General features: G+C 51.4%; 1 protein-coding gene across 1 annotated transcript; it reads left to right on the forward strand.

Annotated features, from left to right (window-relative positions):
* The first annotated feature begins 118 nt into the window (after positions 1-118).
* On the forward strand, positions 119-13,479 carry GNA11 (G protein subunit alpha 11). Its single transcript, NM_001303221.1, is given in 7 exon segments — positions 119-287; positions 6,305-6,489; positions 7,511-7,665; positions 8,649-8,777; positions 9,955-10,084; positions 10,801-10,954; positions 13,158-13,479. Coding segments are annotated over 7 exon segments (1,080 nt in total). The 5' UTR covers positions 119-151; the 3' UTR covers positions 13,349-13,479.
* The last annotated feature ends 1,952 nt before the right edge of the window (positions 13,480-15,431 follow it).

The following is a 15,431-nucleotide window of genomic DNA, read 5'->3' on the forward strand; positions in this document are numbered from 1 at the left end:
CCGGGCGGACGCCGGGGAGGGGAGGGTGGGGAGGGCCGGGAGGGGAAGGGGCGGCGGGGCCGGGCCGGGCCGGGCCGGGGGGTCCCGGCCGTGCGGAGGAGAGCGGTGATCGGCGCCGGGAGGACCGGAGCGTCCCGGCGGCGTCGGGACCATGACTCTGGAGTCCATGATGGCTTGTTGCCTGAGCGACGAGGTGAAAGAGTCGAAACGAATCAACGCCGAGATCGAAAAGCAGCTGCGGAGGGACAAACGCGACGCACGGCGAGAGCTGAAACTGCTGCTGTTGGGTGAGGGGCGGCGGGCGGGGGGGGGGAGGGCAGGGCTTTGTGTGGGGGGGTAACGGGGTAATGGGTGTGGGTAGGAGGAAATGGGGATGGGGGACAGGGATGGGGATAAGGAACGGGGTGGGGATGGAGAACAGGGATAATAGGGGATAAGGGATGGGGATGGGGGTTAAGGAACGGAGAATGGGGGATAAGGGATAGGGAATGGGGATGGAGAACAGTGATAATAGGGGGATAAGGGATATGGAACAGGAGATGGGAGATAGGGGAAGGGGAATGGGGATATAGGGTAGGGGTTAAGGAATAGGGAATAAGGGATGGAGAGCAGGATGGGGATAAGGAGTGGGGATGGGAGATAAAATAGGGAACATGGGATGAGCAGTGGGGGATAGGGGATGGGAAATGGGGGTGGGGTTAAGGAGTAGGGAATAAGGGATGGAGAACAGTGATAGAGAAAAGGGAATGGGGATAAGGAGTGGGGATGGGGAATGGGGATAGGGATATGGGATGGGGTTAAGGAACAGGGGATGGGGAGTGGGGATGAAGAACAGTGATAGGGGATAAGGACGGGATTAGGAGTGGGGATGGGGATGTGGGATGGGAATAGGGATAGGGAGTGAAGATGGGGAATGGAGGATATGGAACAAGGGATGGGCAATGGGGGATAAGGGTTGGGGAATGGGGATGGAGAACAGGGATAGGGGATAAGGAATGGGGGATAAGGAGTGGGGATGGGGAATAAGGGATACGGAACTGGAGATAGAGGATAGGGGATGAGGAATGGGGGTGGAGAGCAGTGATAGGGAATAGGAGACAAGGAGTTGGGATAGGGATTAAGGAAAAGGGGATGGGAGATAGGGGATAAAGGGTGGGGAATGGGGATGGAGAACGGTGATAGGGGATAAGGAATGGGGGATAAAGGATATGGAACAGGATATGGGGGATAGGGAATAGGAATTGAGGATATGGGATAGGGATGGGGAATGGGGCGGGCAATGGGAGATAGGGTACAAGGGATAGGAGGTGGGGATGGAGAACAGTGATAGGGGATAAGGATTGGGGATGGGGAATGGGGGATAAGGGATAGAGAATGGGAAATGGGGATTGAGAACGGTGATAGGGGGTAAGGAATAGGGGATGGGAAATGGGGTTTAGAGAAAGGGGATAGGAGACGGATAAGGAAGAGGGGATAGGGAGTGAGGAGCAGGGGATAGGGGTTAAGGGATAGGGTGTGGGGATGGGGAATGGGAAATGGGGAATAGGGGATAATGAGTGGGGTTAGGGAATTGGGGTAAGGAATTGGAATGGGGGGTGGGGGTTAAGGAATAGGAATGGGAATGGGGATAAAGAGTGGGGATGGGATGGAGAATGGTGATGGGGGAAAAGGCATGGGAAATAGGGGCTAGGGAATAAGTGGTAGGGAATGGGGAATAGAGGGTACAGAATAGGGAATGGGGAATAGAGAATAGGGGATAGGAGACAGGGATAAGGAATAGGGAACAGGGGATAGGGGTTAAGGGATAGTGAATGGGGAATAGGAAATGGGAAATAGGGGATAAGGGATAAGGAATAGGGATGGGGGTAGGGAGTGAGGAGATAGGAATAAAGGATAGGGATAAGAAATAGGGGATAGGGAATGGGGAACAGGATATGGGTATAAGGAATGGGGGATAGGGAACGGGGGTTAGGAGATGTTCAGGTCCCATCTGGATGGGCAGCTGTGCAACCTATTGTGGGGCACCTGCTGTAGCAGGGGTTGGCTTCGATGATCTCTTGAGGTCTCTTCCAAGCCTTGCAATTCTGTGAATAAAGGATGGGGGGACAGGGAGTGGGGGATAAGGAATAGGGGACGGGGGACAGGGGGTAAGGAATAGGGGATAAGGAGCGAGGGACAGGGGATGGGGAATGGGGGGATAGGGCTGCCACCACATGCATGTGAATAATGGGCTGGGGGGGAATGCAGGGCCACGGGGGGCTGCCTTGAGGGAGGGGAGGTGCCCTGTGGGGGCTGGCAGCAAACCCACGGGTTCACAGAGCAGCGTGCAAGGAGGAAATGGCCGTGTGCTGAGGGTGAGGTCTGTAGGTGAGCGACTGCCAGAGCGTCCGATCAGCTCTCAGCCGTTCCTCCGGGGCAGAGAGCGATGCTGGAGCCCCAAAGGAAGTGCTGGTGGTGGTTCTGTATGAGCACCGTCCCCACGTGCGTGTCTGTTCTGCTGCTGGAACGCTGCCCTGCTTCCACCAGGGGTAGGAAACAGGAAAATGAATCTGATGGTTGAAGTCGTTCGCTCCGGGTCTGCAGCGAGGCGCAGGTGAAGGGTGAGGTGCATCACTGTGGCAAAGCAAACACAGAGCTTTGTGTTGGCTCAGCGAGGCCCCATCCTCGGGGTGCCAGCCGTGCTGTTGCACAGCGGTTGTTGTAGGGTGGGCGTTGCTTCGAGTGCTGAACTGGGGGTTCTGAAGGCTCTGGGTCAGTTCCTTATGGCAGAGGACAGCCTGGCGCTGTCACGCTTCCTTAAAGCAGTCCCAAAGAGGCAGTTGTTTCAAAATAGGTTGGAGCTATAGGCTGATCTGGGTTAAGATGATCCCACTGGATCTAAAGATCACACTTCAGAAAAGAAATGGAAGATGCTCAAGAAACCTTTTTATATACATATCTTTTTTTTTTTTTTTTTTTTTCCTGGAGCAACGTTTGCAAACCAACCAACCAAAACCTCCCCAAAATGACAGGGAGGTGTTGCTCCCCCAGTTTAGAGCATGGTTGGGGAGGTGAAGCTCTTTGTGGGTTTGCTTTCAGTGGGTGCAGCTCTGCACATCACCCACCTCGCACTGTTGCATTCTGTCTCCGTTAAGGAGATCTGCTTGCATGGATTTCTGCTGTCTTGGGGTGAGGTTGGAGGTCTTCCATGCACTTAAATGATGGGGAGGGCTTTACCCACACAGTTTGAGAAGGCTTTGGATATGGGAGGAGTTGCAGAAGCAGTGATGGTTTTTCTTCTCAATGGCGGCTGTTGGATCCTCTCACAGTGAGGAATCACACCGTTCAGTGCTTGATGAAAGGCTTTTATTTCAAGATATTGCACTTTGGACATCGCTGGCCTTTTTGTTTTATTACTGGGGTGGCAATGGGGGGAGAATATTCCAGACAAAAATCCCCCTGGCATCGCTCAGCATTGAGCACTGGGGTAACGCTGGGTGGATTTACCTGGTGGGTTCCTGGGGGGCCCTGGTGGTGGATGGGGAGCCGTGTTGCTCCCACGTGTTGGCAGGAGGTGCGTTGAGTTCAGCTCCTGGCTTTGTGCACTGCCATCCCAAAAGGGTTTTTCTGCCCTCATGCAGTGCAGGAGGCGGCGCCGGTTGGAGCTGGTGACGTTTGCTGTGATGCTCTGCATTATTGATGGCCCACACAAAAGCAGGAGGCAGCTTTAAAACCCAAAACCAGCCAAAAAAAAACCCCAAAACAACAAGAAAAAAAACCCAGGTAATAACATAAAGGCAGGCAGTGATGGAGCAGCAGGAAGGCTGTGTGTGCCAGCAGCCCGGCTCTGGAGCAGGTGAACACCGCTGAGGTTTGCTTCGTGTTTTCACTATCAGAATGCTTTTCCTTTCCTCCCTTCTGGTCGTTGTGGTGAGAGACGAGGAAGTCTTTCTCACCACAGCACACCTAACCACAGAATATTTCGGTTTCCAATCCCCCCCCCCCCCCCCCCTTCTCTGTTTGCTTTCTGTTTGAGATGGAGCCGCTGCTGCTGCGCGGTGTTTGTGATGTTAATTTCTAACCTCGGCAACAACAGAAGAAAACAACACAACTCAGTCTGTTGGTGGAGATGGGGGAAGAGTTTGCCTGTTTATTTTAAACAGTCCGCTTCTATTTATAAGCTGGCTGCTTTTATTTGGGCTTATTTATTTGTTTGCCTTCTTAGGCTGGTGCTGGGAGAGCGAGTAACTGGGGATCTGCTGGTGGTCGGTGGCTGCAATGGGTGAAATCTGCTTTGGTGCAGCCAGCTCTGCTTGGGCTGGGGTGAGAGCGAGGGCTGTGCTGGCATCTGTGTGATTTGTAGCAGGAGATCCGAAGGGTGGCTGGTTTAATGAGATGGCTGTTAATTGGGGGGGGGGTTAAAGAAGCTGTCTCTTTGGATTCAGCATCCGGGTGGCTGTGGAAGGTGGGTGTTGGTGGTGAGCGCTGCCGCTCGGTGGGTTTGTGCTCGGTGCTGTGGGATGTGGTTCACACAGCACAGTGAGGTGTTGCCTGTGTGTGTCCCTTCCCCTGGGCACACCGTGTCTGTATGGAGTGGAACTCACCGGGCGCTTCCCATAAAACCGAGTGAGCAAAACAAGCTTGCATCAGGGCTCAAACCACTTTACCTGCTGACGTTTTTTTCCTTTCGACTTCCCAATGGCTTCTTATGTAAGCTGCTGGCTTTCCTGACTTCACCAACGGGGCTGCAAACGTAGGAGTGCTTGGAGCTGCCCAGTGGCTGCAGGAGGTGTGCAGCCAGGGGCCGGGCTGCAGCCACTGCTGCTGTGCTGCCCTCCCATCTGCTGTCAGGACCTGGCACTAAAATGTGTGCAATAAGGAACCAGCAGGCTGCTGGGGAGCTGGGCAGAGCTCTGCTGTGAGCAACATCTGACTTTGTTCTCCCTGTCAGGCACTGGTTTTAACTCTGTCGTATCCAAAGGCTGCAAGAGGTATCTGGGGTGGGGGGGGAGGCAGGATGCAGCTCCTGAATGCAAATCCCAGAGTGCAGAATGCGACCCTGGAGTGCAAACCCAGAGTGCAGAATGCGACCCTGGAGTGCAAACCCAGAGTGCAGAATGCGACCCTGGAGTGCAAACCCAGAGTGCAGCCCCAGAATACAAACCCAGAGTGCAGAATGCAACCCTGGAGTGCAAACCCAGAGTGCAGCCCCAGAATACAAACCCAGAGTGCAGAACGCAAAGCCCAGAGTACAATCCTGGAGTGCAGAATGCAACTCCAGATTGCAGTCCCAAAGTGCAGTTTGCAGCCCCAGAATGCAATGGCAGAGTGCAATCCCAGAGTGCAGAGGGCAGAGCCCAGAGTACAATCCCAGAGTGCAGAATGCAATCCCAAAGTGCAGGATGCAATTGCAGAGTGCAGTTTGCAATCCCAGAATGCAAATCCTGGAGGGCAAAATGCAAGCCCAAAGTACAGAATGCAAAGCCCTGAATGCAAACCTGGAGTGTAGAATGCAATTAGCAGAGTGCAGGATGCAGAGCCCAGAATGCAACTCCAGAATGTAGCCCCAAAGTGCAGGATGCAATTGCAGAGTGCAGTTTGCAGCCCCAGAGTGCAATCCTAGAGGGCAGAATGCAACCTCACAACACAATCCCAGGGTGCAGCCCCAGAATGCAAAGCCCTGAGTGCAGAATGCAGCCCCAGAATGCAATCCCAAAGTGCAAATGCAATTGCGAATGCAATCCCAGTGTGCGGGGTGCAGCCCCACGATGCAATCCCAGCATGCAGCCCCGGGGTGCAGAATATTGCAGCTCAGCAGTGAGGATTTCCATTTCAGTCCTGAAGAGCAGACGCCGCTTCATCTCGTGCTGCTTGCAGTTTGCAGTTTGCAGGCAGATGCTCTGGCTGCACGGTGGTGGCAGGCAGCTGAGCCGTTCCTCGAGCTCTGCAATCCCTTAGGGCTGATTTTCCTGCTTCCCCACCGACGGCGCGTGGGCTGTAAGGGAAGCAGCCCCTCCTTGCTGCCCGAGGTTGGAGCATCTCGTGGGGTTTCTGGGAGCAGCTCAGGTGTGACGGGGCCCTTTGACGCACAGCCTGGGGGAGTGGCTGTAATGTGAGATTTGGGAGAAGTCGCAGCCTTGTTTCAGAAGGAGGACAAGATGTCCACCCTGTGCTGCCGGGCTGGAGCTGTGGGGTGGCACCGGGATGGGCAGTGAGCACTCGGAGCCAGCAGCAGGGCCTGGAGGCGTGCTGGGATGCAGGGTGCTGGTCTCTGTACCGAGCCTTGCTTGCCGTGGCCACTGATGCTCTCTCTTGCATCCTGCAGGCACTGGGGAGAGTGGAAAAAGCACGTTCATTAAGCAGATGCGTATCATTCATGGCTCAGGCTACTCTGAAGAGGACAAAAAAGGTTTTACCAAGCTGGTATATCAAAACATCTTCACTGCCATGCAGTCCATGATCAGGGCCATGGAAACCCTGAAGATTCTGTACAAATACGAGCAGAACAAGGTAAGTTTCTCAGAATTTCTGCACGCTTTAAGGCTGTGGGGGTAGCGGCGTTTGGCTCCCAGGTTTCCGTTTGCTTGGGCCCTTCTGCATTGTGATCTCAACCTCCCTGAACTCTTCCCTGTGTTATTTCTTTTTTTTTTTTTTTTTATGTGCCTAAGAACAGCTGTTTATGGCGTTGTGTTGATCTCTGACTCCATTTGCTGCCTTTGGTTGAGGGCTGGAGCAGCCTCCCACCTGGAGGAAGGAATCCTTCCCTTGCTCAGGGTCGTTTGCATGCTGCTCTGTATGGCAAATGGGGGAGCAAGGAGTTGGAACTGGATACAAGAGAGGCTCTGTGTGCTTATTTAAAGCACTGAGTGTTGTTGCCTGTGCTTTGTTTGGCTTGTTGTCACACCTGGACGCTTTGATCGGTGCTCCTGCAAGCTGTCGGGCTGTGTGAGAGGCAGCACCTCTGGTCAGTGCTTTTCTTGAAGGGTTGTGGTCTCACCCTCTGTTTGAACCACAGTTCTGTGCTTTGCCTTCACCTGTCTTGCCTCTAGGGATTATCTTTTCCACTCAAATCTGATCTGACGCTGCAGTTATTTAGGGGAGGGGGGTCCTGTTGGGTGTGCACCAAGAAATTGGGTTTCCTGGCATCTTGCTTCTTGAATGCATGGTGCCATATCTCAAAGTAGAGCCGTATTTCGGGTGTTCTGTCACACAGCAGCACAGAGCCGGTGTTGGTGAGCTGTTTGTAGGGCTTGGATGCCCTTTGTGCCTTCGGAGAGGCTCTGCAGCTTCACCTCCACACAGTTGGGCAGTCGGGGTCCTTCGCAGTGGGCGTCCTGCCTTGGGATCTGCTGTGAGACAAACAGGTGGAACTTTAATTTCTCGGTGTAATTCTGGGCCACAATGGAGCTGTGGTGTCTCAGCTGTGTGATTTATCGCTGGTCACTGCGCTTTGCCTGCTGCATTGGGATCCCTGAAGTCAGAAGGAAAGGGCTTATTTCACCTGAGAGTTATTTTGCTTTTCCATCTTCAGGCCAACGCAGTCCTGATCCGGGAGGTGGATGTAGAAAAGGTCATGACATTTGAGCAGCCCTACGTAAGTGCAATTAAAACCTTGTGGAACGACCCTGGAATACAGGAGTGTTATGACAGAAGAAGAGAATACCAACTTTCTGATTCAGCTAAATAGTAAGTTGTGCTCACCAGCACGTGGTGGTGATGCTCTAACAAATAGAAACTGCCCGGTTTCTTATTTTTTTTTGAGTTGCAGAGTTTGTTTCAGAGGCTAAGAACACTGCAGTGGATTCCATTACTTGTTTAATACATTTAATACAAGTACAGTACTTGTAAATACAGTACATAAACATATTGTTGTTTTCGTTGGGGTAGATGAATCTGGGTAGTGCTTCAGACAAGCTACGTGTGTTGGGATAAAACCCATAAGCCAACAATTTGCCTCTATCAGCCCAAAATATTCCGGGCAAAGTTAAAATGAAGGAGCATTGGGTAGCTGTAAGTGTTAATCTGGCTACAGAAAGGCCTGGAGCTTTGCAGGAGAAGGGGGAAGCTCTGTTTCTTTGAGGACAGGTTCAGATCTGGAGGTTCCTTCTCAGATTCCTTCCTTTCTTGCTGCTTCTCGTGTGGGTTTGAGGTGTTCTGGTGGGTGATGGAGGTGCTCACACATCTGCTTTTAGGCACAGGTGAGGATGGAATCTCTGCTTGGTGGCTCTTGGGCAGCAAAATATTGCTTGTTTTCTGTTCCCATTGGCCCTCTGGCCTTACTGTTCTGCGTAGGTATTTAACTTAGACCAACAAAATCTGAGTGCAGAGAAATGAGGACCGTTCCACCTCTGGCTGTTAACACAGATCCCTTCATGACAGAAAACCTCAGGTGAATCCCGCTGCTGAAACAGAAGCATCCCCTGTATTAAAGCCTCTCTGTAGTAAAGTTGCCTTCCCCACAGAGCTGACAGATGCATCCTTAACGCCTCTCTTCACCCTCCAAGGGGGATGGCTCCCAAATTCCTGCTTCCCGAAGACACATCTTGGTGTTCTCCACATTTCAGATCCCTCCAGTAACTAGCTCTAGGCTGGGGGCAGTGGCAGTGTTTAAAGCTGCGTGTTTCTGCTGCAAGCTGAGGCAGTGCTGCTTGTTTTTGTGCCTGCTGCAGCTATCTCAGCGACGTGGATCGTATCGCTACCCCAGGATATCTACCAACTCAGCAAGATGTGCTACGGGTTCGAGTTCCTACGACTGGGATCATAGAGTACCCCTTTGACCTAGAGAATATTATCTTCAGGTACTGAGGGCGTGTTCGTGTTACGGCTGAACTGAGAGGAGAGCAATTCAGTTTTGGGTTCTGCATTGCTTCAGTGTCCAGCTGTGAGGCTTAAATGGGGGTGTGTGTGTGTGTGTGTGTGCTGTGATGTTGTGAAGGATGTGCTGGAAGGGGATGGTGCCCTGTTTTATCTTAGAGGAAAGCTCCAAGAGGAAGCATTGAGCATCAGGAAGCAGCATCTGCTGAGCTGGAGGCTGGTGGGGCTGCTGAGCTGCTGGTGGCCCCAGCCAGTGGTGGGGGGGGGATGTGCTGTGGGTGGCACTTGAAATGGGTTTACCTTTGAGGTTGCTCAAGCAGCTTTGATTGTTTGTTCCTCCTTTAGAAAGAGCCTTCCTCCTGTGTGCGATGCCCTCAGAGATGGTTTTCTGTGCCCTCAAAACTTGCTGCCTCTGCTGCAGCAGCAATATGTGGTTAAGCCAGGAAATGAGCATGGCATATGAGGGCACAATGACATGCAAAAGCAATTTTCCTCCCTGCTTCTCTGCTGCTGGTTCCCATCTCCACCGCAGCACTGCCATTACAAAAGAGGAATTAAAGAAGCCTGCCTCCCATCTCTGAATCCATTCAATTACAGATGTACCAAAATTACTCTCTCTGGTTTGGTCCCCTGTGAGATGGTCGTAGGCTTTTAGCAGAGCTGTGGGGATTGGAGCCACTGTGCTGAGCTTCAGGTCTCACCAAGTAACTGCAGCATTACTGCACAGGTGGGACTCAGAGCTGAGGAGCCAGGCTGTGTCACTGTTACAGAGCATGTTCTAAGAAGGTTTTGTTTCCAAAGCACGCTCTGTGAGGAGCTCAGAGGCAAGCAGGTGCTTTCACAGGAACCAAAAAATAGTTTTTGATTGGGCAGAGCAGAGTTTTGAAGGACAGCTATTTAACAAACCCAAGTGCAACTGGAAGGGCAGTGGTGATGTTTGGGTTCTGCATGGATTCTGCAGTCTCGTGGCCATCTCTTCTGCTTGATGTATGTCTGAAATGGGATATTTTGTGAACTTGGTGGCTTTGTTAGCAAACACGTGGTGTTACATCCCCACGCTGGCTTCTCCGTATGGTAGAGTGGCATTTGTTCTCTTTGCATGCTGGTCCTCTGCATTCAGATGGAGAGTTGCAGCTGTTCCTGTGTTCTTCTCTTCCCCAGAATGGTGGATGTTGGAGGTCAGAGATCAGAACGGAGGAAGTGGATCCATTGCTTTGAAAATGTGACTTCCATCATGTTTTTAGTAGCACTTAGTGAATATGACCAAGTTCTGGTGGAGTCTGATAATGAGGTGAGCCAAAGGGAGGAGCCTTGCAGGGGGGTGGCGGGGAAGGAAGGATGTCTGCTTGCCTTCTGGGAGGCTGGTAACAGAGTGCTGTGCTGGTAAGAATAGTTGGCCTTCAGCTCTTCCTATCGTGAGGAGAACAGGAGGCTCAGTGGATCACAGTGTCATTGAGAAGGGGGGATGCGTTGTACCATCACACCATCTGTACTTCTCAAATAATGGGGAATTGCCCTGATGCTGCTGGGCCCTGTGTGTCTCAGGAGGCAGTGTGCAACTCTAAGAATTCCCTGCTCCTGCTTTCCTCTCTTCCTCACTCGAATCCCTTTGTGCTGTGGCTGCTGTTCTCTTAATGCCTGGTCTCTGAATTGGCAGCACTCAATTTTGACACCTGCTGATAGATGAAAGATGATGCCAGAAGGTGAAGGTGGGCATTGTTTCATTCGCAGAGATGAAAAGATGCAGCAGCTCCCACAGTACCACAGCCAGTTCCTTTACATGACTGCAAAGTGTGAAATGACTTATAAAGTCTCTGATATTAATGATTTGTTAATCAAATGAGGCTCGAGTTCATCAGACTTTGCATTTTCTTTCCATTTCCCTGCTCTACACGAGCCAGCACTTAGCTGGGACCGAAGTGTTCTGTGTGCAGGAGCTGAGCTGTTGTTGCAGGCAGCAGAAGGGCACCTTAATCCTCATCCTGATAAACTGCTTTCTTGTTTCAGAACCGGATGGAAGAGAGTAAAGCCCTCTTCCGAACCATTATCACCTATCCCTGGTTCCAAAACTCATCAGTTATCCTCTTTCTGAACAAGAAGGATCTGTTGGAAGACAAGATCCTCTATTCCCATCTCGTTGACTATTTCCCAGAGTTTGATGGTGAGTGGTTTCTATGGGAAGCACTCTGTTTAGAAGGAGGGGAGGGGGTGGCTTGGTTGAATTCCCTCGGAGATTGAAGGAAAAACTCTTTAATTTCAAAGGGAATATCTCCTGCAATGAGAAACTGTCATGAAAATACCCTGATCTTACTTGGCTAATAGGAATTTAACTGAATGAGCAAATAATGAACCTTTCCTGCAGGATGAGATAGAAAAGATTTTCCCCAAGCAGTCATTTAACGCTTTAAAGTGCGTGAAGTCTGACTTTCTTACCTGAATTCTTGTGCACGTGATCTATTTTTTCAATACGTGGTAATGCAGTGGTGTGCTGGGCGTTTTAATGCTCTAATCAAGAGGAAATTTCAGGCTTTGTTTTGTGAACCTGCCTGGTCAGGCAGCTGAGCTGCTCACACATTGATGCTGCATGAGCTCAGATAGCATTCAGTTCTTATTGAGCCCCATCTGGGCTGTGGGATGGTCACACCTGCATGGAACAGAGAAATCTCATCTGAAGCAGAATTCCTCAGCCAGAATAACACTGCCCTTCCAGCTCTGCAGCTGAGTGCATTCAGAGTTGTGTGGTAGCACACCAGCCCAGGGCTGAAAGCAATGAAATGCAGCGGGGAATGAGATCAGGCAGCACTCTCCTCTCCACGCTGTCATGTGCTGCCTGTTGTTATGCATCTTCAGAAAGTGCACGGGAAGGAAGAGCTGCAGTTTGGCAAACCAACCACTTTGCTGCTTTGAAATGACAAATGAAATCTCTCCTTATGGTTTGTCCTCCCACTCTGGGAGTCTCGTGCCCCCTGCTGTCTGAGAGCGTTCTGAAATCAGCAGTGGAGAGCATCAGGGCTTTGCAGCAGCCTGTGATTGCACGGGTCAAACAGCACGGATTTCTTACAGAACACAACAGCTGGAGCCCACATAACGGTGTCAGAGAGCACCACGTGCTTTCCCCTTTCATCTGACTGAGGGCTGTGGCTGCTGCAGGAGCACTGCACGGCTGTGAGTGGGAGGCAGCCCATCAGACCACCTCCCAGGAGATGCTCCGTGCTGCAGGGAATGTGAGAACACCAATACTGAGAAAGGAATATCAGCACAGTGACTCAGAGGAGGTGGCTTTTCCTAAGGAGCTGACAGCACCGCCAAGTAAATAAAGGCAGGAGTTTGAGTTAACAGGGCGGTGAGGATGGAGTTGGCCGAAGATGATCTTTGTTTAATAACATAGACTCACATCCTCGAGGGTGTGAGATTAATTTATATATTAAACAGAAAGATACAGCTCAATTCCAGATAGGTGTGTGTGAATCCAGGTGTCTGTTGTCCAGCAAACACAGCGCAGGTGGGGTTATAGAACAGCCTGGGTTGCAAAGGCCCACAGTGCTCATCCAGTTCCAACCCCCTGCTGTGTGCAGGTCACCAACCAGCAGCCCAGGCTGCCCAGAGCCACATCCAGCCTGGCCTTGGATGCCTGCAGGTTTGGGGCATCCACAGCCTCCTTGGGCAACCTGTTCCAGTGCCTCACCACCCTCTGAGTGAAAACCTTCCTCCTAATATCCAACCTAAACCTCCCCGTCTCACTTTAAAACCATTCCCCCTTGTGCTATCGCCATCCACCCATGTAAGCAGCCATAGACTGTTTATTCCAGAGCTTAGTCTGCAATAACACATTGCTGTCTGTCAGAATCACAGACTGCCCTGGGTTGCAAAGGAGCGCAGTGCTCATCCAGTTCCACCTCCCTGCTGTGTGCAGGGCCACCAACCACCAGACCAGGCTGCCATAGGGATCCGTAGGGTCATCAGCCCCACGTTGGGATCCCCAGACCCATTTAGGGCACTTCTGGGATTTTTGGGACCCGTTTAGGGCCATAGGGATCCATAATCTTAGAATCATCACAGAATGGCCTGGGTTGCAAAGGAGCACAGTGCTCACCCAGTTCCAACCCCCTGCTGTGTGCAGGTCACCAACCAGCAGCCCAGAGCCACATCCAGCCTGGCCTTGAATGCCTGCAAGGCTGGGATATCCAAAACCTCATCAAACCCCGGCCAACAGCTCCTTTCAGAGCCAAAAAAAAAAAACAACAACCCATCAGTTCCCAACGTTTGTATGCAAGAATTGTTTGGGATTTCTTCTTCCCAAGCACGGTGCTGCGGCTCACCCTGCGGGCTGCACAGAGCCATTCAGTGCTGTTTGTTCGCTGCAGGCCCGCAGAGGGACGCGCAGGCAGCCCGCGAGTTCATCCTCAAGATGTTTGTGGATTTGAATCCAGACAGTGACAAAATCATCTACTCCCACTTCACGTGTGCCACGGACACCGAGAACATCCGCTTCGTCTTCGCGGCCGTGAAGGACACCATCCTACAGCTCAACCTGAAGGAATACAACCTGGTTTGATCCCCCCCCCCCTCCCCTCCCCTTGGAAAGGAATCGTTGGTGAAAAGAAAAAGACAAAAAAAGGAGAAAAAAAAAAAAAAAAAAAGAATAATTTTAAACATGACCGGAAAAAAAAACAAACAAAAAAAAAACAAAAAAAAAAACAACCAACCAACAAAATGTTTTAATTTTTGGATGATATGATGATTGCCAATTTGTCTGAGCTGTGGAGTGCTCGGTGTTACCCTGGAGTCTCATGTCTCTGTCCACAGAGTAGCTGATTGATTTCCTGTTTTTAACAAACCGCTTTTATTTCACAGTCAATGGGGATATGCCTCATTCCTTCAGCACCTTGCTCACTTCTTAACTGTTGCCAAGCAGCTGCGGCGGCCTCATCTCAAGCTTGTTTTGTTTCGTTCTGTTTTGTTTTGTTGCTTAGCCACTTTTTTTTTTTTTTTTTTTTTAATTATTTCCCCTTTTCGTTCCCATGCTGTATGTAGAAAAAGTAACTTCCCAGCCGAGGTCGTGAAGTCGCTGGACTGTGGGAGTGTGGAATGCTACTGGTCCCTTTGCCTTGTGCTGTAGGGTGCCCTTCCTTGGTGTGATTTGCTAATCCTGCTTGCTTCCCCCCCCTTTTCCCTTCCCCAGGACACGCTCCATGGTTCACTGTGATGAAACATTGGGGAACAACAACTGCTCTCCGACTGTTGTGCAAAAAAAAAAAACCCCAAACCAAACCACACACAAAAAAAGGCAAAACGCACCCAAAAAAGAGAGAAGCCATCGCTTTTCCATCCTTTAGATCTTCTGAGTTATTGTCTTTTTTTTCTTTCTTTCTTTCTTATCAATTATAAAAGTTATGAAGACTGTGATTTTATTTTTAAGTTATTGATGCTCTGTGCCTCGTTGGCAGCACAGAGCTGTGTTTTGCTCATGGACTACAAAGGATGGGAGCTCTTGGAGCGACAGCTGCTGAGCCTGGGGAAGTGCCTGACTGTCACTGTTCATTTTTTCCCCCCCTCTTTTCTTATTTTTTTAATTATTTGTCTGATTTTTCCACGCACACACGCCGTCCCCTCTCCCACCACAGCCGCTCTCCCTTTGGTTGAGCAGAGCCCACAGCATCCGTGGGGCAGAACCGTGGGGCTCAGGCTGCAGTGCTGCCTTGCTCAGCGCCAGCCTCTCGTTCTTCTCTTGCTGCTAGCAGCAAACAAGCCTCGCTTACTGCATTTCGTGCCACTGTGGTGGATGGCTTGCTAAGAGTCCTGGTTTTTAGGAAGGAGCAGAGCTGGTGCTCGCAGCCTTTGGGATGCAGGTGGGATTCTTAGTGCAGCAGCTGGGCCTGGAGGAGCGGCGTCCTCCCCGCTCTCGGTGCACTCCCCAGGCACGTGCTGCTTCGTCTGCTCTTCGGAGCAGGATGGATCCTCTCTGGAGGACTCCCAGAGGGTGCGTGGGGTCGTCGTGCCGAGGTGGTGGTGGCCGTGGGGTCAGGAGGTGGCACAGAGGTGCTGCATTCCGGGTGCCAAAGCAGGCTGTGCTCAGCAGGATGCAACGCTTTGGTGCATCCCGGGGGCTGAGGTTGGAGGCCTGGAGGACAACCGCAGTGCAAGGCAGGGAGGAGGGAAGGGGGGGGAGCCGACCCAGCTCTGGCTGCGCATCTTTTAGCTGTCACAAACGCTTCTGTTCCAATCCCAACCGGCAGCATTGGGTCCAAACCCACCGAACGCCTCCTGGGAGGTCGGTGCCATCCCGGGGGCTGTGGGTCTCTTGTCTCTCTTGCAGACAGAGCACTGCGTGGCTGTTTTGCTTTAGAACACTACAACCCAGGGCTGTTGTTTGGAGGGGTTCTGGTTTGCATCCCCTCGCGTCGGCTGAGGGATCCCCGCGTGTCAGACAGCTTCACATTGCTCTCATGGCTTTGATTTTTATAGGTTGTTGGTTTTTTTTTTTTTGTTTTTGTTTTTTGTTTTTTGTTTTTAAATACGCCAAAAAGATCCATTTTATAGAGACCATCTCCCAAAGAGGCCCTTGTGGTCACCTCTGTGTGTATCCAAACGCTGTCTGTCCCAAGCGCAGCACAGCACCGGGCTCTCATTTCCCCCAC

Source organism: Meleagris gallopavo, chromosome 30, assembly GCF_905368555.1.
Source record: "Meleagris gallopavo chromosome 30, MGAL_WU_HG_1.1, whole genome shotgun sequence".
NCBI lineage: Eukaryota > Metazoa > Chordata > Aves > Galliformes > Phasianidae > Meleagris > Meleagris gallopavo.